The 20079-nt window shown below is 56.0% G+C and overlaps 7 protein-coding genes across 7 annotated transcripts; 5 read left to right on the top strand and 2 right to left on the bottom strand.

Moving 5' to 3' along the window:
• Nucleotides 1-3522: 3522 nt before the first annotated feature.
• Nucleotides 3523-4520, top strand: N657DRAFT_270327 (uncharacterized protein). Its single transcript, XM_062786548.1, has one exon. It carries the CDS (start codon nucleotides 3737-3739, stop codon nucleotides 4241-4243), a length of 507 nt encoding a protein of 168 aa, XP_062649334.1. The 5' UTR covers nucleotides 3523-3736; the 3' UTR covers nucleotides 4244-4520.
• A 1379-nt stretch (nucleotides 4521-5899) lies between these two features.
• N657DRAFT_654194 (uncharacterized protein) lies at nucleotides 5900-6943 on the top strand (the record flags this gene model as incomplete). The annotated part of the gene is made up of 1 exon (XM_062794484.1): nucleotides 5900-6943. One exon carries the CDS (start codon nucleotides 5900-5902, stop codon nucleotides 6941-6943), a length of 1044 nt encoding a protein of 347 aa, XP_062649333.1.
• A 1787-nt stretch (nucleotides 6944-8730) lies between these two features.
• Nucleotides 8731-9596, top strand: N657DRAFT_669837 (uncharacterized protein; the record flags this gene model as incomplete). The annotated part of the gene is made up of 2 exons (XM_062795504.1): nucleotides 8731-9481; nucleotides 9559-9596. The coding sequence occupies exons 1-2, from the start codon at nucleotides 9007-9009 to the stop codon at nucleotides 9594-9596; spliced, it is 513 nt and encodes a 170-aa protein (XP_062649332.1). The 5' UTR covers nucleotides 8731-9006.
• Nucleotides 9597-10160: 564 nt separating this feature from the next.
• N657DRAFT_662079 (uncharacterized protein) lies at nucleotides 10161-12025 on the bottom strand. The gene is made up of 2 exons (XM_062795122.1): nucleotides 11751-12025; nucleotides 10161-11687 (listed from the first exon to the last, which is right to left on the bottom strand). Exons 1-2 carry the CDS (start codon nucleotides 11805-11807, stop codon nucleotides 10371-10373), a joined length of 1374 nt encoding a protein of 457 aa, XP_062649331.1. The 5' UTR covers nucleotides 11808-12025; the 3' UTR covers nucleotides 10161-10370.
• Nucleotides 12026-12806: 781 nt separating this feature from the next.
• On the top strand, nucleotides 12807-14950 carry N657DRAFT_569658 (kinase-like protein; the record flags this gene model as incomplete). The annotated part of the gene is made up of 4 exons (XM_062788674.1): nucleotides 12807-13450; nucleotides 13511-14008; nucleotides 14069-14545; nucleotides 14638-14950. The coding sequence occupies 4 exons, from the start codon at nucleotides 12807-12809 to the stop codon at nucleotides 14948-14950; spliced, it is 1932 nt and encodes a 643-aa protein (XP_062649330.1).
• Nucleotides 14951-15877: 927 nt separating this feature from the next.
• On the bottom strand, nucleotides 15878-16621 carry N657DRAFT_567613 (uncharacterized protein; the record flags this gene model as incomplete). The annotated part of the gene is made up of 1 exon (XM_062788529.1): nucleotides 15878-16621. The coding sequence occupies one exon, from the start codon at nucleotides 16619-16621 to the stop codon at nucleotides 15878-15880; it is 744 nt and encodes a 247-aa protein (XP_062649329.1).
• Nucleotides 16622-16925: 304 nt separating this feature from the next.
• N657DRAFT_642296 (uncharacterized protein) lies at nucleotides 16926-18875 on the top strand. The gene has a single exon (XM_062792313.1). It carries the CDS (start codon nucleotides 17066-17068, stop codon nucleotides 18656-18658), a length of 1593 nt encoding a protein of 530 aa, XP_062649328.1. The 5' UTR covers nucleotides 16926-17065; the 3' UTR covers nucleotides 18659-18875.
• Nucleotides 18876-20079: the final 1204 nt, after the last annotated feature.

The raw sequence follows: 20079 nt of genomic DNA, 5'->3' as shown, positions 1-20079 counted from the left end.
AAGGAGACCGTAAGTGTGTACATTGTGCAGTTGTACCCCTGTTGTTGATCTGGAAGCAAAAAAAAATATCCTGCGAAATACGCTTAACCGTCCACCAGATGTCCCCAGCACCTTGTTCCAGCTCATCCCAAAGCACACTTTATCGCTTAGTCAGTACTGAATGCTGAAACGGACAGTCACTGATGATAGGAGGTTGAGACTGGATTGCCTCTCCGTAGCAGTTCGACAAGCAGGCAGCTATTGCTAGGAGGTAGCTGTCACATCGCACATCACTGGTCAGTCTGCTACGGCATTGTGTCCTGCAAACCATTAAGTTCAACCGAAGCGGCGGTGCACGACACGTCACTGTAACCTCGCTGTAGCTCGGTTCAAAGAGTATACGTAAGCGTCTGTGTAATACCGCAGGCTACGCTTCGAAAATTTTGGAGTTAGTTCTCCCAGGCAGGCAGGTCGCGGAAGTTGTCTTAGGCATGTGCGTCAGAGCCAACAGGTGAAAGTCACCTGGTGGCCAATGACGAAGGCCCCAGCCATGACACACGGATCATAACTGAATGTCTAGGCTGCAGGTTCAAGCTTGGCACTGTACTGACTGGATGGTAAATCCAACGATCCTCTCTATATGACGCAAAGTTTGCTATCGCCCATTGCCTTGGGTAATGCCAAGCGAACCTGTGCTTGCGCAGCCCCGATGTCGATGGCCAGGGCTTTCCGAGTGTCACCATTCGAGTCTGGGCTACTGTTACGTTAACTGATGTGATCGGTGCTGAGCGAAGTCCGGAATCCAGAAGGACTGGTTCACTTCACGTAAGAACCTGTTCTCCCCCCCGTCATGGACTAACGAACGGTGCGCCGGCCGCTCAATCGGCGTTACGGCAAAACGACGGGCGCCCCACTTTTTCCCGAAGATAGATACCCCTCCGATGTATGCGTCTTTGAGGAGTTGAGCGAAAGAGATGCTTCCGGAAGGAAGACGACTTGGAAAGGCATGTTCTGTTTCAATAACGGCTGGCCAAACCTTGGCCGTAGCATGATGCAATGCAAGATGGTGAAGCCGAGATCAATGGCCAGGGAACCGCCTCCGGCTGGGGCCCGAAACAGACAGTCAATCGGGTTACTTGTTTGGGCATGCAGAAAAAGAAGACGCTCAAGAAAACTTGTACTGTCTTTCCTTTTGACGACCGAAGCGTCGATACAACCCATACGAGGTGCTACCTTTATTACTTTGTATGGACACGATCGAAGAGCATGTCAAGTGCGATGCACCACCAACAAGGGGAAGCGGTGAACCAGATTCCCTGTATCTCACATGGCTTTGGCATCATCCAGTCCAAGAGTTTAACAGCCGTCGCCCCCGGTTTGGATGCAGTCGGTCACATCCTCGGATGATTATCGGCAGTGACAAGAAAAGAGCAAAGGAAACAGTGAATGAAGAAAAAGTCTTGGAAGGGGGACCCCGCCTTGTCGAACCAAGCGGACCAGAGAAAAATCGTTCAGCACATGCGGCCAAGACCACCTTGGCTCTTCGCATGTTGGGCTGCAGTCTGCTGCCGTTGAAGGGGACATGGGTTCATGGAGGAGACGATACAACTGCGGCATATTTTCGCTTTCCCACGATCTTAAAAAGGGCTTGAGCATGGGAACCCCGCCACGGCGCATGGCAAGCGTGGGCTGCAGAATGCAGACGGTCGACGACGGGGCAGGCGCCTGTATGCCTGCCCAACACTGGCATTAGCCAGAGGAAACCCTCTATGAGGATGGAGCGCCAACTCGAAAGGATCTCTACGCGCCTATGGAGGGGCCGGAACATATCTCATGTCGATTGGCTCCGATTTGAAGGCAGATGTTCAGTGACTTCGGTGTGGCGGATGTGGTATGGTGCTGCATCTCTCGTCAGGGCAAGGCCTCTTGGTCATGCCCGCCTGCTGAATTCCTCGACGTCGGTTTGAGATGTCCCGGTGGATCCGGGATGACGACGATGACAAGCAGGCAGCGAGACTCTGTGACAGTGTGTGGGTTTGCAGCGTGATGTCCGCTGGCCTCCAGGCACACTGGATGACTGGCACTTGTGGCTTGTCAGAGGTGTATGACATCGAGGTGGCGCTGCGGGATTACCGGTTCAACACCAACGTTCATCGTGACCGCATGAGGGGTCTGCATGGGGAAGTTGTCAGACAGATCTCAGTTCAGTTTCGGAAGTTGGGAAGCGGCCAAAGGCGAATCGTAACTCCGGCCTGGCTTTTCTGTCCGGGCGAAGTCAACAGCCTCCACCTGTAAGCAGGTTGGAGAAGCGAGGTAAGAAACTGCCCTCCCATCGTTTGTGTTTGGAGCCGGCTTGTCACCGGTCGCTTGCCACACCGCCTGCGTCGAAGCCGGTGGGGCGGTTGTCCCTTTCGGAGGAAGGACGCACCAATTCCATGCAATTCAGGTACTGTACCTTATGAAAGACGGCCGATTAATAAGCGCTGGGAGTCGGCGAGGATTGGGTGGTTTGTTCAAATTCATCTCGCGTGGCTTTCAAAGGCGCGGCCGGCTAACAGGGGTGGGAGGTGGCTCGAGACATCCATTTAGTCGTGTTTCTCCAGGACAACGCGTCGGTTCTGGTTGGCCGCCTTGCGCTGAATCTCGCCCAAGCAAATCTCGACATCTTCTGATGGCCTTGCTGAAGGCTGCTATGTTCTTTGAGAGCGAGAAAAAAGTCAGTGGAGGGCTTGACAATGCAGTGCTGTGGAGGGGAGAGGCAGAATTGTCCCGGTGCTGTTACGGAATCCTTTGACAAACCCATGTGCAGCAGTTTGGCTGGGAAGTTGAGAGCAGTGTATGGGTGCCTCAGGTTGTAGAACGGGGAGTTCCTATTGATCCCCGAACAGGAGCAACAAAAGAGGAAACCCGCAGGTTTTTGCTGTTGCCGGGTATCAACCGAGAGAACGGCCAGCCGCAGCGAGGGTTTCGTTTCGCTGCAAAGCAAGCAGAAGCAGGCTCGTACACATACACAGTAAAGCCGAGATTTTGATGCATTGCGTTCAACTGCTGCCTGCCACATGAAATGTTGCTCCTGACGAGAGACTTATCGAAGATTTGGGGCAGCCGGGAGTGGCATCTCCCGACACCATGGTTCCAGTTGGCCTTGACCGCTTCCGCAGAGTTTCAGAAGGCCTCGGAATACCCCTGGAGTCTCTTTAGTCAACCACATGGGTGGCCCTCCGTCTCCGATCCGTTACTGCTGTGGTAATAAGCTGCTGCAAGTGCCATTTCCTTCGACCTGGCCGTACTGGTACTGATGAGTGCCTATCCGTATTCGTCCGCGTGTCGGGCCTGGATTTGCTTCCTGACTCATGCTTCGAGCCGGTACAGTAGTACGGTGTAGAAATGCCGGCATGTCATGGTGTCTCGAGGGAGACGAGATCTAGACGGGGATGGGATCGAGTCCAAGGTAAATTGATCAGTGCGTTACGCAGTTCTTGGACCGTGCGTTGAGTGCGCGAACAGCCTGGTGGACCCGTTGTAGTGTGAAGGGTACGGATCCGTAAACTTCCACTGATTACACATTAACGTTAGCCTTCGCTCACCAACAACAGACTCGACGTTCTTTCCGTCCGCCAGAGTGCAGCACATGCTCTGGTGTAGGTAGGGACCTCTTTTTGAGATGTTGGCCGAAGCCGTTAGATCGGGGATGTGGTCGTGTTGGCAGGCGATTATCTTGGCTTGGGGCAGGTTGGCTGACAAGGTTAATGAATGAATGGAAACACTCTCCGGTTGTCGGTTGTCAGAGGTCGACTTTCAGGTTTCCAAACAGATCTCTGCTTTCCTCGTCGCTGGAGGTGGAATGCAGACACTCTGTAAATGGGATTGGAAGTGTCGATGGACTGAGCCTTCCCAACTTGCGGTTTGGGACATCGCGACAAGTCACTCATTGTATGACCAATCGTTCAATGGCAATACGGAGTCCAAGTTGTACTTTCTCAAACCACGAATCGGCGTCTTAACTTCGCATTCTTATCGAAAAATATCCCAAGCTTTGCCTTCGACTGAGACACGTCCCGAATGGATGTTCTTTTCTACAACCCAGTACAAGTCAGTTCATATGTACTTCAAAATTCCCAGAGAGGTTCGAAGCCTCATTCTCTTTCAATCTTCGTACCGAACCGTCACCGTTGTGCCTCGGAATACGAAGAGTGGCTTCGGTTTCCGGAGGAGGGGTATCAAGAATGAGGAAAGTTTTTGCCATCCCACACGCCCTCTCTAGGCCCACTTCATCTGCTCCTCGCTCAACGCTGCAAGGTCTTCTTGGCGCTCTCATTTGACCGCCTAGCGTGCGGATTTTACGGAGTACACTTGTATGGATAACGTTGGTGAATGGCCAGTTCAAGACGGGATGTTGTGGGAGGCGCGACGGTGTGCCGGTCCATGTCCTCTCCGTCATTTCATTCCGTTACCTGTCAACCTCAATTTGGCGCACCATATGTTGCCGCTTGTGAGATTGCAGCTCCCGGGTCGGGCTGTTCGACACAATCTCTCTTGGTATGGCGAAAAAAGTCTGACCGCTGGCTAGATGAATAGACTAGTCGGGACTGGGGACTTCAGAAGGTGATAGTGCACTCGATAATTTTTGTTGACTAGGCGATCCGGCCTCAAACTCCCATCCATCTCTCGAAGAAGCCTGGCTGCCTTGTCGACTTCCTCGGCGTTGTGCCCGCTTGTGCCTGCCACCCCTGCTGGTCCCTTCCTCGAATCCTCAGTCCAGAGGCCCACCTCAATGGTCCACCCGAGCAAATCGCCCAGGTTTCCTCGCCCCATCCACTAAACACCCACTAGCATGCCAGTGGGCCCACGGAGCACCGGCCACCTTTGATCAACTGTTCCCAGTGCTCCGCAAAGGCATCCTTTTTTCGTTGTTCTTTCCCTCTCCCACCTCCCACCCTTCCACGCGCCGCATTTCCTTTTCCCTCTTCCGTCGACCATCGCTGAATCCGCCAAGCACCGAGCGATCGACGATCGGCCAAATTCATTTTTGTGTCGTTCACGAAAGGATTCGGGTGTTTGGTCGACCTTCGTTGACTCGAACGGCGACAGATTCAGCGCCTGCTCGCGAGCGATTTCCTCGACCCGGGTGCTGTTGTGTCTGTGGGTCTTAACCATCGACACGGCTTGGGAGGACACCCAATACTCAACGCAAGGATCGCAAGGGTTTGGTCGATTTTCAATACTAGGTCAGTATCTATTCCCTGCCCCGTTTGTCTCCAGACGGGCCCGGAGCCATCGCCATTCGAACTGGCAGTCACCTTCACGTTTCCCGGTTCTGTTTTGGCCCGACTTCCTATTGCCGACGCGACGTCGAGTTTCGGCCGGTGAATCTGGCCTTGGGGTCACTGGCCCTCGACGGGTCTTCCTGTCTATGGCTCGGACATCCTCGGACGCTCGCTAGTTGGAAAGAGGACGGTCTGTGGCTAACGACCTTGGTCTTTGGCAGTACCCGAACGTTTCTTTTCGTCACTCTCCTAACATTCCGGCCCTTCAAATCTCGGCGTCTTTCTTCGACATCACGTTCGAGCCTACGTGTTTCCTTGGAACAAGGCTTCAGGCTTTCTTCTTCAACAACCTACCTAGAGCCGGCGATTGCTCTTTGCTTGGTTCCAACACTCCGAGGCGCACTTGAATCGCCATACCTCGGTTGCAACAGAAACCTTTTTGTGTGGACGGCGCGATATACACTTGATGGCTCACCAAGCCTAAGAGATCTCGAATTCCCCTCACCTCTCGAGATCTTCCGACTCTTCGGCTCTGGAAGCGCTGGCACCGCGTGGACTGACCCCCGCGCTCAATTGCCCTTTCCAGCTGCTCGAAGCAGTTCGACCCTCCTACCATCTACGACATCTCTCGACCTGATTCGGTAACAGTCACAATGCCTGGTGGCGTTTGCGCTGTGCTCGACTACGATGTCGAGCTCATGGCCGACTACGTAGCTGAGATGGCGACCCGAATTGTCATGCCCCAGCGTCAAGTCAACCCGGCATTCCGCAAGTTCGTTTCGCAAATTCTGACCTCGACTCGCCTCCCAAGCACTACAATACTCCTCGGCATGAATTACTTGGCCAAGCGCATCAACATGATGCACGCCGCCGGGCAGAACAACCACACCGAGGGACAAGTTTGGCGCATGCTCACCATCTCGCTGCTCCTCGGCAGCAAGTTTCTGGACGATAACACCTTTCAGAACAAATCTTGGTCGGAAGTGAGCGGAATTCCGGTTCAGGAACTCAACACTCTGGAATATGAGTGGTTAGGCGCCACCCATTGGTCGCTCTATGTCAACCTGGACGCGAGCAAGGACTACCAGGCTTGGCTTTCTAACTGGAAGGAGTGGCTAGAGACGAAGCAAAGGCAGCAGCATGTCAACCGCGATCGCTTGAACGGTTTGGTGTCGCCCATCGAGCCTGACATGTCTCGAACTCGTGCCGACCAGCTCTACTCGGCTTGGCACCGGCAGCAGGTGGCAGAGTACGAACGCCTGTCCAGCATGAAGCGCACCCAACCCCCCCAAGCGGCTTCATACCGGCACGATCCATCATCGTGGGCCTATGCTGTCGGCTCCTGGTCGCAGGCGGCGCCGCTCACGCCGCCCGATTCGGGCTACGGCACTCCAGAGTACGCCAATTCGACAGTCCTGGTTAATTCCAATTACACGGAGTGGTTCGACGGCGCGCTTCTTGGCAACGGCAATGCCACTTCGAGACAGTATCAACAGCCTCCGCCCTACAACGGTTTCCGCCACGGCGGCCACGCTTCCCGCAATGCCGCCAACTATGGCAACTACTACAGCTACGGCCACAGTATCTGGGAGCATCCGAGTCCCACTGACTGCAGTTGTGGTGGTTGCGCTGGACCGCACCACAAACCGGCCGGCTACTTTGGTGGCCACACCTACAGGCAGGCTGTTGTTGGCTAATGGCCGCCCGATAATTCTTCATGGGGTGATGATGATGGGCGCGTCTGGCGTTGCCTGCTGCCATGCATGCTGGGTCTTTCCACCAGCACGATTCTGCTCTTCCATTACATCGTCTACAGGGCGCGACTTCTATTCGGAACAACGGAAATTCCATACGTTTGCATTCAGATACCCCAGCGACGCTTCGGACGCGACGGACACTCGAACTCTAGCGAGCCCGCTCGGCCACCGTCGTGGCTGTTCGCTTCCCGTTGTCAGCTTACGCCTGCACTTGGCAGGACGCAGTCAATGGTCGGAACGCGGCGACGAGGCTCAATGTTTTCTTAAAGGACATTGGCGCCGTCACTGTTCGACCCGTGGTTTTGGTGCCAGTCGTCTCGACTAATGAGATCGTTTTTCGGTATAAGGGTCCATCCCATTCCATACATCGGCGTTTTCTGGTTTCCTTTCTCGAATACCATCGTTCTTTTGTTTCGGCTTTCATCATAGATTCGGCGAAACGGTTCTCGGCATTTGCAAAACTTTCAGTCTGCTCCACCTTGGCGCTTGAGCCGGTGGATCAGCAGTTCACAGGGCATGAGTCAAGACGGGCGCTTGCGGGTGTTGAGTAATGGCTTCAGGAGGTTCGATGCTGCTGGCCTCCGCTAGCCACCACACCGCATTCACGCTTTCTCATCACCTCTCAAGCACCCGTTCTCCGGCTTCATGGTCACTTCGACCTGACAAACGATGGTTGCGCCAACTAAAGACGACACAAGTTTGCTGCCAAATGCAGCTGGCCAAGGCGTTTTCGGGACGATCCCCCGGCCGAGCGCCGTTCAAAAGCGATCATTTGCCGGCTTTGTTTTCCATGACCAAAAGTTTCTGGGATCGCGAGTACATATTGCTGCTATTTTCACCGGTATAATTTTTTTATGGGGGCTGGGTCATGAGGTTGAAAAGTTGACTCAAGGTTGCCCCAGGCATATTCACATTTCTTTTTTTCTGGGGCTACATGGGAGGCATGTGTCATTGATTCTTTTCTATCTCCATGTCTAATTCCCCATTTGCTTTCTACACCGGTTGGGGCCTGTCGTGCGACCATGCTTCGCTAGGACACTGGTGGTTGCAAAACCCCAGAAGCGGCAGACCTTGAGAATTGCCGGGGCCAAGCTATGTTGGTTGTGTTTTCGATTGTTCTCTTTTGGGTTCGGCTAGAAGGCTTTCACCATTGGGGTTCATTCGCGCGTTTTGAAAGTAGAGGTTTTGGAGGGGATTGAACAGCGTACGGCCTTGTTTTCATGTCGCTGTTCCAGATTTTTTGGCGCATTGCCTAACGGCGTGCGTGCGGCTCCATTTTTCTTAGCACTCACCTAAGGTTATGACTTGACGAGCTTCGGGGGTGCTGGGGAAAAGAGGATGGATGACGAGAAAGATTGGGTTGGTAGGACAAAGGGGACTATGGAAGGAGATGGGAGGAGTAGGGGGTTGGCAAACCATGGCGCTTTTGGAGCAGACGTGTTGCAAAACAAGGACCTGTTGAGGAGTTAGGGATCGGGCATGTGTGCTTGTAGGACAATCGGCCAGCACGGGTACAGCGCATGGCAACGATCATGGAACCCCCAACCTTGATACAACCAAAAGTAAGAAATCTGATCACATAGCAAAGCTGTGAGCCTTTCGTGTTTGGAATCATTGCTGTACCTGTTTTCATGCCTCGCCGGGTTGCCTTCGTATCCCAGCTGCCAGCAACTGGCTGCCAGCCATCGCGTTCTCGGCCAGCCTCGAGTTCTAAGTTAAGTTCGATCACTGGGTCCCAGAATTACATCTAACAAATAACATCCCGAAGACGTACTCGGCGTATCGCTCGGATTGGAGTTCTCATCAGGATTTCCCTCGTTTTCACAAACATATGTGACACACACTCTCAGCAGTGAATGAAATCCTGCGAACCCGGCCGCAATACCGGTGTCTCGTCCGTCCTCCTTCTACCATCACCCATCACCCCAACACCCACCCAATTCCTGACGCGACATTCTTTAATATCTCTGTCTTACAATTTTTAAATCTACATAATCACTACGATGGCCTCCCGCTTCGTCTCCGCCGGCGTCATGGTCGCCGCAACGGGCGAGGCCACACAAAATGATCCTCCCACCACCACCACCACCGACACGACCACCACCACCACAACAACAACAAAAACAACATCAGGCTCCAAAAAAAAAGCCGAATGGGTCGCCGTAACAGCCCAACTTGAGTCCGAACGCCGCCAGAGAGAGGCCGCCCGTCTGCACCAACAACAGCAACAGGGGGGCAGCCAGCAACCCGAAAAGTCGCTGTACGAGGTCCTGCAGGCCAACAAAGCGGCCAAGCAGGCGGCGTTTGAGGAGGCGCACCGGCTGCGGAATCAGTTCCGCGCGCTGGAGGAGGATGAAGTGCAGTTTCTGGAGGAGGTGAGGGAGCGGAAGCGGAGGGAGGAGGAGGAGGCGCGGAGGGAGGTTGAGAGGGGGTTGCAGGCTTTTAAGGAGGCTCAGAGGAAGGGGGTTGCTGCGGGGGGTTATGGCGCAGGGGAAGGGGACGGGGAAGGGGAAGTCGGTGGAGAGGGGGAAGGGGAGGGGTGGGGGTTTGGGGAGGTTGGGAGGAAGAGAAGGATGAGGGAGGCGGGTGGTAGAGGGAAGAAGAGGTTGAAGGGAGTTGGAGGGTTGAAGAGGTCGTGTACTGGGGGCGAGGGTGAAACGGAGGGGAACAAGAAAGGGAAAGAGTCGGAGGAGAAACGAGAAGAGGACGGGGGAGTGGAGGAGCGTCCTCGGGGCAAAGGGGAAGTATCACAAGCGAAGGAATCGAATCCGGCGGCTGCATCGACAACTCAGATGCCTGCACAATTTACGAGTACGGGCAAGTCTGGTGGGCTGCTGGTGGACTATGGCTCTTCAGATGCCGAGGACTGAGCCATGGCCGTTGTCCACCGCCCAGTCGACAATCAGCTGCGTCCGAACCAGCAGAGTTTATAGCCTAGTTGATTGCAGCTCAGGAGTTCAGTGGCGAATCCTATGTATACAAACACGGGCCAAGGACCAACCGCTCGGTTCAAGGGCGACGATAATATGGAACATCCTCCTAAATGACGGCTCCAATCTCAAAGAACGCCCCGCAAGAGTATGATCTCTCTGTTTAGTGAGTGACACCGGAACTGTGCTGCCTCATCTCGTATCACGTAGCTGCCACCAGCCTGTGTGCGAATATAACCAAGAGGAGTCTCATTATGTTCAACAGCCCTTGCTGCTGCTGTATGACCGTCCTGGTCCCACCAGATCTAGAGCGTAGATACCCTACGATACAGGCGCTGCGGCACAGCACGTCTACGCTCCGTGATACTCCAACACGACATCATACACCAACAGTTATACATGTACACCTTACGCAACAATCCTCCTCATCTAGACCCTCACTCTACGTCCTTGTCATCCAACGGCGTAAGCTTCTTCTCAAACGCCTTCTTCGCGCCCCACCGGTACAGCTGGCGAAGCTTGCCCTTGATCCAGCCCTCGACTTCCTCCTCGGGCACCACAATCCTGCTGGCCCGCTCCTCGTCCTCAGGTAGCAGCTGGAACCGGCGCATGCGCGCCGCAATGCGTGGGTCCATGACCATGGGCTTGGCGCGCACTCTCTCGAGAATCTCAGCGGTCTCGGGGTCCTTGGGATCGTCCTCCTTCCAGACCGTCTTGATCCAATCCTTCTCTTCCCACTGCAGCTCCTTGTGCTGCTCGTACTGCGGCTGGCTGCCGGAACCGGTCGGGCTGGCGGGGTCGGCCTCGGCGGCGAGTTGGCGGTACTCGCGGTAGGTGCAGAGGCAGACGGCGGCCACCTCGCGGCCGATGTCGTCGGCCAGCTTGCGGCGGTTGAAGAAGCGGTACAGGCGAGTGGGGGTGTTGAGAAAACCGAGGAGGTGTGGCTGGGGTATGGGCGCTGAAGGGTCGAATGTGCTAGGGATCAGGGGCGGTAGGGGTGATGCAGGGTAGTCGGCTGTGGAGTTGTAGGGTCGTGGTTGAGGTGGCCTCTTGGGCTTCTTTTCCTCCTCTGTAGGCTTCTCCTCGGCAGGTTTGTCGTCGGTTGATGACTCTGGAGTAGCAACCGCGGGAAGCGGCTCCGGCTCAGGCGGTGCAGTGAGGGGTCCTAGCCAGCCCTCGTGCAATCCTCTGACGTACTCCTTCCATGTGTGCCGGCCGATGACGACGTCGCCCCGGATCCCGTCATACTCCTTGATTCCTCGCGACTTGCGGAAGGCATCGACAATCTCCTCCTTGGTAGGCTCCTTTGTCGGTTCCGGCTCATTGTCGTTTCCCCAGCCGCGACGAAGCCTCCGCACCCGCTCGGCGACGTAGGCTCGCACATCACCCTCCCGCCGTCCCTGTACGAACTCCCAGTCTAACCCGCTGGCAGCCAGGATTGGCTTGACATATTCAGTGTAGTGGTCTTGGGCGACGCGTAGGCCGTCTCCGGGCGGGCTTGACAGGTAGATAGTTAGCTTGCGTGGCTGGGCGAGGCCAATGCTGTCGGGAAGCGGCTCCTTGGCGAGGTGCTCGACGGCATGGGACCACTTTGCGATGGCCCGCTTCTTCTCGCGCTTGTCGTAAATGATGGCTGCGGTTATGGTGGTCGACACGGTCCAGAAGATCATCCAGTTCCGGGAGGGTAGTTTCCTTGGGAGCGCGGGGAGGCCGAGCATGCGCAGAGCCGGGTTTCGAAGGGGTGCTTTCGACGCCTAAATGGGTAGAGAACTTGTCAGGGCATGGAGAGCAGTGTATCGAGACGTGGTGTATCCTACCGCATTGCCAGCCGGCAGGGGCGGGGTCGCCGGTGTTGCAGGCGTCGGATCGGCCATGGTTGTGGCTCGGATGGAATTCCTGAGCTTCCTTCGCGGGAGATTCAGCAACACTACAAGCACATTGAGTTTGCTGCGGCCCCGAGCGAGACTTTTGGGCTTAACAGGGAGGTCGATAGGCTTGGCCACGGTTCAAGACAGAGCGTGCAGGTAAACCAGTCAATAGACAATCCGCGAGAACCTCATGATGGCTTCTCGATCTGTCGGTTGTTGATGACCCAAATTTCCAGGCGATGTTATCGCGATAAGCGGCCGTGCACGGACTTTGCATGTGAGGCACTGAGGTTCAATCTTTGGTTCAAAGTGCGACCCTAACCCGCTTCATAATAGAAATAGAGTACAGAGAGTACCTTAAGCCATTACAATTCTGTCTCAATCTCTCAACTGCAGTAATTCCCGGACAATAGCTACCGGGACATTATTTATTTCGGGACTACGGAGTACCGAGCAACGTTATCCTTGGATTGGAAAGCATTCAACAAAGAGAGAGCTCTGTTGCACTATCCACAGCACACCCACCTTTTCCACTTGTTTCAGGGTGAACTTGTCTCGAGCTTGTGCTGCGCACTTGATATGAGCGTTCCACTCCGGGCCCTTGCAGCGGTTCACAGATATGTAAAAGCGCTATGAATCCTATCATCCCAGATACCGCCATCTATCTATCAATCAATCTGTCCAGCTCATCAGTCTTCCGCTGGAGTTGCTGCCCCAAGTTGCTCCCTGTCGCCTGCCCCTACCCCACCTTCAAACAGGCGGGGCGCTGATCCGCGAATTGAGGTGACAGGCGCCGCCAGACCTCGCTCGACCTTCTCGCATTACAGACCCCGGTTCCGAAAAGCAGGGTCCCATCAGCTCTTCCACCCCCCCCTCCCTTTTTCCTCGAAACACCGGCTCGACCTCGCCCGTTGACACGTGCAGTCCGTCCCCGCGCGCCTGCACAGCACAAATTACCAGCAAAATACGACTTTGCCCGGAGCCATACCGCACCAAGCCGTCAACATGGACAACCAGGGCAACCGCCTGTACCTCAACTTTGGGAACAACAACGACCGACTGGCTGCAACCGACCGCAGTACGTATCCCACCACGCCGTCCACCTTTCCTCAGCCTGTCTTCCAGGGCCAGTCAGCGAACCCAGGCGGCGCCCAGCAGCCTCAGGCCCACCAGCAGGGCTACACGTCGGCCGGCTACTTCCAGCCCTCGGCAAACCACTTTGGTGCTCAGTACCCGTCGCAGCTCGCACCCCAGGCTTCCGATTACAGCTCTGCCGGTCAGGGCTACGGACAGGCCCGGTCGACCACTCCCGGCGCCAACAACGACCCCAACACGGGGCTCGCCCACCAGTTCTCCCACCAGAACCTGGGCGGCGCCGGCCGAGCATCCCCGTATGGCGCCCGCGGCGCCTCCCCAGGCCAACGCCCCCGGACAGCCGGTGCCCAGGGCCAGCAGGCTGGCTACTCCAGTTACCTGAACGCGCCGCCCATGCCCACCCAGACTGCCCAGGCTGACTACTTTGCTCCCGCCCCTGAGAGGAACCCGGACAAGTATGGCCCAAATGCAAACAACAATCAGAAAAAGTGTTCCCAGTTGGCCTCGGATTTCTTTAAGGATAGTGTCAAGAGAGCTCGCGAGCGGAACCAGAGGTGAGCGGTGTTGCTGTCACTTCTAATAAACCAATGCACTAACGGTATGTGCTTGTACAGGCAGAGCGAATTGGAGCAGAAGCTGGCCGAGACCACCGACCCTCGCCGCCGGGAATCGATCTGGGCTACGGGAGGCCGCAGGGAAGGCTCGTACCTGCGCTTCCTGCGAACCAAGGACAAGCCCGAGAACTACAACACCATCAAGATCATCGGCAAGGGCGCCTTTGGCGAGGTCAAGTTAGTGCAAAAGAAGTCGGACGGCAAGGTGTACGCCATGAAGTCGCTGATCAAGACGGAGATGTTCAAGAAGGACCAGCTCGCCCACGTCCGCGCAGAGCGCGACATTCTTGCAGAGTCCGACAGCCCTTGGGTCGTCAAGCTGTATACGACCTTCCAGGACGCCAATTTCCTGTACATGCTGATGGAGTTCTTGCCTGGCGGAGATCTCATGACCATGTTGATCAAGTACGAGATCTTTTCGGAAGATATCACCCGGTTCTACATTGCCGAGATTGTCTTGGCCATTGAGGCAGTCCATAAGTTGGGCTTCATTCACAGGTATGTGGTGGTTATGCTCGTCAAAAAGCGTACATGCGCGGTGTTAACGACCCGTCCCAGAGATATCAAGCCGGATAACATCCTCCTCGACCGCGGCGGCCACGTTAAGCTGACCGATTTTGGTCTCTCAACCGGCTTCCACAAGCTGCACGACAACAACTACTACCAGCAGCTCCTGCAGGGCAAGTCGAACAAGCCGCGCGACAACCGGAACTCGATCGCCATTGACCAGATCAACCTGACCGTCAGCAACCGGTCTCAGATCAACGACTGGAGGCGGTCGAGGAGACTGATGGCTTACTCGACCGTCGGCACACCCGACTACATTGCGCCGGAAATTTTCACTGGACACGGCTACTCGTTTGACTGCGACTGGTGGTCGCTGGGAACCATCATGTTCGAGTGTCTGGTCGGCTGGCCGCCTTTCTGCGCCGAGGACAGCCACGACACGTACCGCAAGATTGTCAACTGGAGACAGTCGCTTTACTTCCCGGACGATATCCAGCTGGGCGTGGAAGCCGAGAACCTGATTCGGAGGTAAGATGAGACTGCCAGCCCTCACATCACTCAGAACCTCCCAGATCTCTCGTATTCCTCATCTCATGTGCTCACCATGTTGATGCAAACAGTCTAATCTGCAACTCGGAGAATCGGCTCGGCCGGGGCGGCGCGCACGAGATCAAGAACCACGCCTTCTTCCGCGGCGTCGAGTTCGACAGCCTGCGCCGGATCCGCGCGCCCTTTGAGCCACGCCTCACGTCCAACATCGACACGACCTACTTCCCCACCGACGAGATCGACCAAACGGACAATGCCACGCTGCTCAAGGCCGCCCAGGCCCGCAACGGCGCCGGCGGCGCGTCGCCGCAGGAGGAGAGCCCCGAGATGAGCCTGCCGTTTATCGGGTACACGTTCAAGCGGTTTGACAATAACTTTCGGTGATTCTGCTCTGCTTGGGTTGTGGTCATTGGGGAGGCTAAGGGGTGTGTGGTTGGGAGGGGTATGGCGGTTGGTTTGGATCAACCTGAGCAACAGGGCAGTTGTTTGTTTGTCCGTAGATCGTTCAGGCTTCCGTTGCGATCGATGCTTTGGTCGGAATTTCTCTGTCGGCGTGCTTTTGAATACTTGTTGATGCATGCACTCGCTGGGTCACGGGATGCAGAAGCGTGTCAGAAGTCGAGATATTACTACTACCGTTCTTTCTAGCAAAAGGAATGGAAAGGACGAAAAGGCTCAATCTCAACAGCAAGGGATGTGTGCTAAGAGCCATCTGCCATGATGGGAAGAATTGAGCCGGCACACGCAGGGCTTGTTGAGCATAGCTTCAGTTGAGGCAGGTGATTGTCGGGTAGAATGAGACGAGACTCAGGTTTCGCACGACGGATACCACAATGACCCGCTCACACTATGAAACTGTGGTACTATTCAATCTGTTTCCTAGCAAGCCTTTCACCACTCCTCCCTAGCTGGATTGAGGTTGATAGTTCCGCTACCAGCCAGTTAGCTATGAACGATGTTCACCAATCCGCTGCAGGCTTACAGCTTGTGCACAGCACGTTGAGCGTGCTGCGTGTTTTGACTTACACGTCCCCCTTTCTTCCTTTAGGGAGGCAGAATCGCGCATCTCGACGACAACAAGAAGAATTGTGTTGGGTCCATATGCCTCTCACATACCGGGCGGTGTCGTGGGTGGTAGGCCGGTCAAGCAGGCATGCTCCGTCTTTACGCCCATTGCATGCTACCGGTGTCGCGCGTTCTCCTCATACTCATCGCCATGACCTGTTTCGCGTCTTCGTAGTATATCCGCAAACATTCTCGGCCCATATCCCATAGATTAAACCCCCCCCCATCCTCAGCCAATGCCCCAGCTCACCGCCGCCCCGTCAATCCAGGCGCAGCATTAAACCTCTCCTCGCGCTCCGTCATGAACATGATCTGCACCCAGTATTCCTTGGCGTCCGGATCCCAATACTCAAACTGCCGGTCCTCGCGCTTGTCCAACTCTCGGGCGGGTATTTTGAAGCCGCACGTTTCGTACGGCTCGGCCGCGACGAGGAGGTACTGGAAGTTGCGGTCGGGCTCCTCGACGCGCTGCGTAAAGGCGCTCATGACCTGCCACTTAGGCGTCACGCCCGTGCCGATGTCCGGGTACTGCAGCTGGAACAGCAAGCCCTGCTGCCGCGTGATGGGGTCGCGCACTTTGGTGATCTTGTAGCCCGGGCGGCCGATCTTGACGACGTTCTTCCGCGGGCCGCCCGCGCCGAGGCCGAGCGCCGCAAAGCCCGCGCCGACGACGCCGACGGGGAGGCCCGTGTGCGGGTCGACTTCGCCCTTGCCTTCTTTTTGTTCGCGGGCGGCGCGGCGGGCGAGGTTGGTCTGGTGCTTCTTGCCCTGGGTGTGGGCGAGGTAGGAGCCGTCGTTCTGGTGCACCGTCAGGCAGAGGCGACACTCAAAGGAACCGAGGTGGTTCTTGAAGATGTAGGGGTCCTTGTCCAAGTCGATTTGCTCGAGAGCGAGCTTGCGCAAGCGCTCGCGGCGGTCGGCGTTGGTGGCGCTGTGCGAGGCGACGCCGCCGCCGCCGAACTTGGAGCCAGCGCGGTTCTGGTAGTCCATTTCGTTGAGACTACTTTTTAGGCGACTGGTAGGTGTCAATTGGCTGGTAGGTACAGAGAAGATGGTAATTAAGAAAGGTGCAGAGGATACAGAGCGAACGTGATGGATTCGGTGGTGCGAATATGTGCCAGATGCAAGCGGCGGAAGATCCCTGCAGCTGCAATGGGAAAAGTGGATAACCTGCTTGACACTACGTATCCACACTTGGGGCGTCTTGGCATGCTGCTGCATTTCAAGAGAGCCTGCTCAGCAATGCCAAGAGACCCTAACAAGTACGGATCCATAGCAGCTCGAGGGCAGTTCACCTTGTTCGAGCGGCGATAAGATAAGCCCTGCACTTACAGTCACCCTACCACGCTTTATCCCCGCCATCTCCCACTTCAAGTTCAACAAACGCCACTTGCTTTATCTCGGGGATGCGATGCGATACCAGCGACCCAGCAGATGGAGTCTTCACCTCTGACCAGGGCGCACGATCATGCCCGGGCGGCCGCCATTGCGACACAGACGGCGGACACGACAGTAGCCATCAATGAACACGCCCAGGCTGCCGGCGAGTTTGCCAACGCTTCCAAGACCACGGCCAGTATTGAAGCTCTGCGCACCCTGAGGCTGCTGGAGCAACACCACAAGCGTCTGTCAGACCTATTGAAACTCCCCGTCGGCCCCCCGAGCCAACCCAGCACCGACGATTTTCCGGAGCAGGACGAGAAGGAGAGACGGGAACAAGACGAGTCCAAGACGGCACTGCCGCCGGAGGAGTCTCCCGCTTCGAAGCAGAAATCTCCGGCAAAGTCCCCACCCAGTCTCCCACATCAGAGATATCCCGGGCGAAACCTCTCTTCTTCCATAGCGAGCAACCTGGCATCGGCGCGAGGCATCCGGGCACGGTATAGCACACAGCCACTGACCCCCAGCGTCTCGAATGACCAGGCCCCAGGGAGCTTGGAGGTGCGTCCCCGCAGGGAGGCTTCAACGAGAAGCAAGGCCCCGGATCAGCTGGAGCAGGCACGGAAGCCAAGCTGGGTACCGCCCGTTATTCCGGAGGACGCCGCCAGCGAGTCCCCAAAGTCGATACCCGTCAGCTCAACACCAAGCGATGATGGTTTCTCGAGGTTCTACAGCACTTTTGGGAGTCTAATCAACCGCTTGTCCGCACCCCTGGCATTTGCCGGTCTGCCTCTCATCTCAGAAGAGCCCCCGGCCTCTCCGGCGCACACCCCGCCCACCTCAGAACCTCCCCAGCGGAAATCCCGACAAAAACACCACCTCACCTCAGCCGCCGAACCCGATCTGACCAAGATTTACTCGCGCGCCGCCCTGCGTGCGCTCGACCGCGACGGTCATGGCCCCAACGACTCCTTCTACGTGGTGCCCCCCAGCGGGCACACCGCCTCGTACGCCAGCATTCTGAACCACGAAAGCAAGGAGAAGCGGCGCATGGCCGCGTCCTTCCACCGTCCTGACGCCGACGACAACGACAATGAGGACGACGACGACTTTGTCGACGCGCGCGAGTCGCAGGTGGCGGGGATGGGCGTTCCCCCCGCGTCGCCCACCTTCCGCAATCGCCTGGGCAAAAGCCGGTCCGAAAAGGAGCTGCGCAACGTCATCGAGGAGCTGCACCTCGAGAACGCCTCCCTCAAAGAGGTGCTCGACAAGGTCAGCAAGCGGCTGCATGCCTTTGAGCTCAACTCGCAAAGCTCTCACCTTGCGCTGGCGCAGAGTCTGCGACTGCAGAGGCCCGGCTCGCCCTTGTCTTCTAGTGGAGGAGGGGGAGGAGGGGCAAAGCCTGCGGCGACTGCGACGGGGCCGGGAACGGGGACGGGGGAGGAGGCGGCGCTGAGAAGGCGGAACCGCGAGCTCGAGGAGCAAATCACCGACATGGCGAAGCGCATGGAGAGTCTGGAGCAGGACCGTCTAAAGCTGCGCGTGACGCTGGAAAAGTACAGAGAGAGGTGGGAGCAGCTCAAGGCTAGTGCCAAGGCAAGAAGGGAAAACCAGGAACAGGCTGCCGAGGGCGAGTCAAGGAAGTGAGTTTATGCGGCGACGATCTGATACGGTGATTTGCATACGATGAACGTTGTCACCATGTCATTGTCATTGTCATTTTGTGTTATTGGCAGAAACGTGAGGAGTGGGTACCTCGACATCACGGTTACGTCAAGAACTGTATATCGCTTCTGTCTCGAGGATTCTGAGTGCGACAAATCAAAACATGGTTTGAAGTGGTGTGTTTCCATCCGCTGTTCCTAATCCGTTGCGGCTCATATGTAGGGCACCATGCTTCTAACCCTAAGATGAATTCTGCAGCTTAGTTTCCTCAGTGCTGTCCGGCTGGCTTCTTCTCTCTAAACCATTCCTCGAGCCTCCAGACTAACACATCGTTGGACAGCTGGCAATTCCGATGTTTGCTGAATTAGGGCAGGTTGCGGACTGCCTATATCTCAACGCTGATGGCTTGCCCTTACTAAATCAAGGTAAAGAATGCTTGATTGTTTGTCTTGAAAGCCCTTGCTTGACTCTGTCTTCTCCACGGTATAATGCCCCTCGGCGTTGGTCAACAATGAAGGGCGGGGACTCGGCGAGGCCTTGTCTGTTGGTCCCTTCTCTGCTCGTAATAGACCGGAGCAACTTGAAGCATGACCCTGTTTCCTCTAGATGATTGAGCATTCCGTCACTCAACCCGAGGCCGTCGTTTAGCTGGGAGCCGGTGCTGGGGCTAGTATGATGACCTGAACACTGCTGTGAACCCAGTCTGAGAGCAGGGATCCAATCCCCGTCTCAACCGCATCAGTTCTCTTCGTTTCCTTCACATCTCAACGCTGCATCTTCAAGGACAACAGCGGCTGCCCAGAAAAATCTCCAGCTGAGAGACAGAAGCTGTAGTTGGCCACGCAGTAGAACTAGGGAAAGTTGTGGTGCTCTTGTGCTGACCGTCTGCTCGGAAAGCTCGTCATCAATCCTCACAATTGTTATGCTCAGCCCAAGGAGGTCGAACCTCAGGGCGAGCGGGAGGAGTGACTTCTCTTGGCTGACGCTCTTCTTGGCCGCTTGTTGACCACAGCGAATTGTAGACTGAAGTGTTGCTGGTACCTGTCTCGCCCATGGCTGTTAACAACACAACGAGCGAAAAGGACCTTTGATAACCTGAGATACCCATGTCTTCTCGAAGGAGGGCACACAGATCAGGTTCATCTCAGAAGTGAAGCAAGTCTGGCAACCTTGCGAGCTTTCCCAGTCGGCTGAAAAGAACATCTGCAACATGGCCAGGAAACAAGGCCCCTTTCCGTCGGTGTCGGTGACGGAACAGCTGTTCAACCACTGAAGTAAACAAACTGGTTTTTGACGCTGATAACGCAGGCCAGCTGCGCTGAAGTCAATGTCGCCCCTTTTGACACCGTCGGTGGCGGAGTTGTCCCCTGATCCCTGAAGTAAACAAAGGGACCCCCTATTTA

The sequence above is a fragment of the Parathielavia appendiculata genome, assembly GCF_033297405.1.
Source record: "Parathielavia appendiculata strain CBS 731.68 unplaced genomic scaffold N657scaffold_3, whole genome shotgun sequence".
In the NCBI taxonomy this organism is placed as follows: Eukaryota; Fungi; Ascomycota; class Sordariomycetes; order Sordariales; family Chaetomiaceae; genus Parathielavia; species Parathielavia appendiculata.
This window is presented reverse-complemented; position numbering and strand designations above follow the sequence as displayed.

Excerpts from the sequence above, each read along its gene's own strand:
- N657DRAFT_270327 (XM_062786548.1), top strand. The coding sequence starts at position 3,737 with ATGGAAACACTCTCCGGTTGTCGGTTGTCAGAGGTCGACTTTCAGGTT.
- N657DRAFT_642296 (XM_062792313.1), top strand. The coding sequence starts at position 17,066 with ATGGAGTCTTCACCTCTGACCAGGGCGCACGATCATGCCCGGGCGGCC.
- N657DRAFT_662079 (XM_062795122.1), bottom strand. The coding sequence starts at position 11,807 with ATGGCCGATCCGACGCCTGCAACACCGGCGACCCCGCCCCTGCCGGCT. Across the intron at positions 11,688-11,750 it reads CCCTGCCGGCTGGCAATGCG|GCGTCGAAAGCACCCCTTCG; the intron begins GTAGGATACACC and ends CTACCCATTTAG.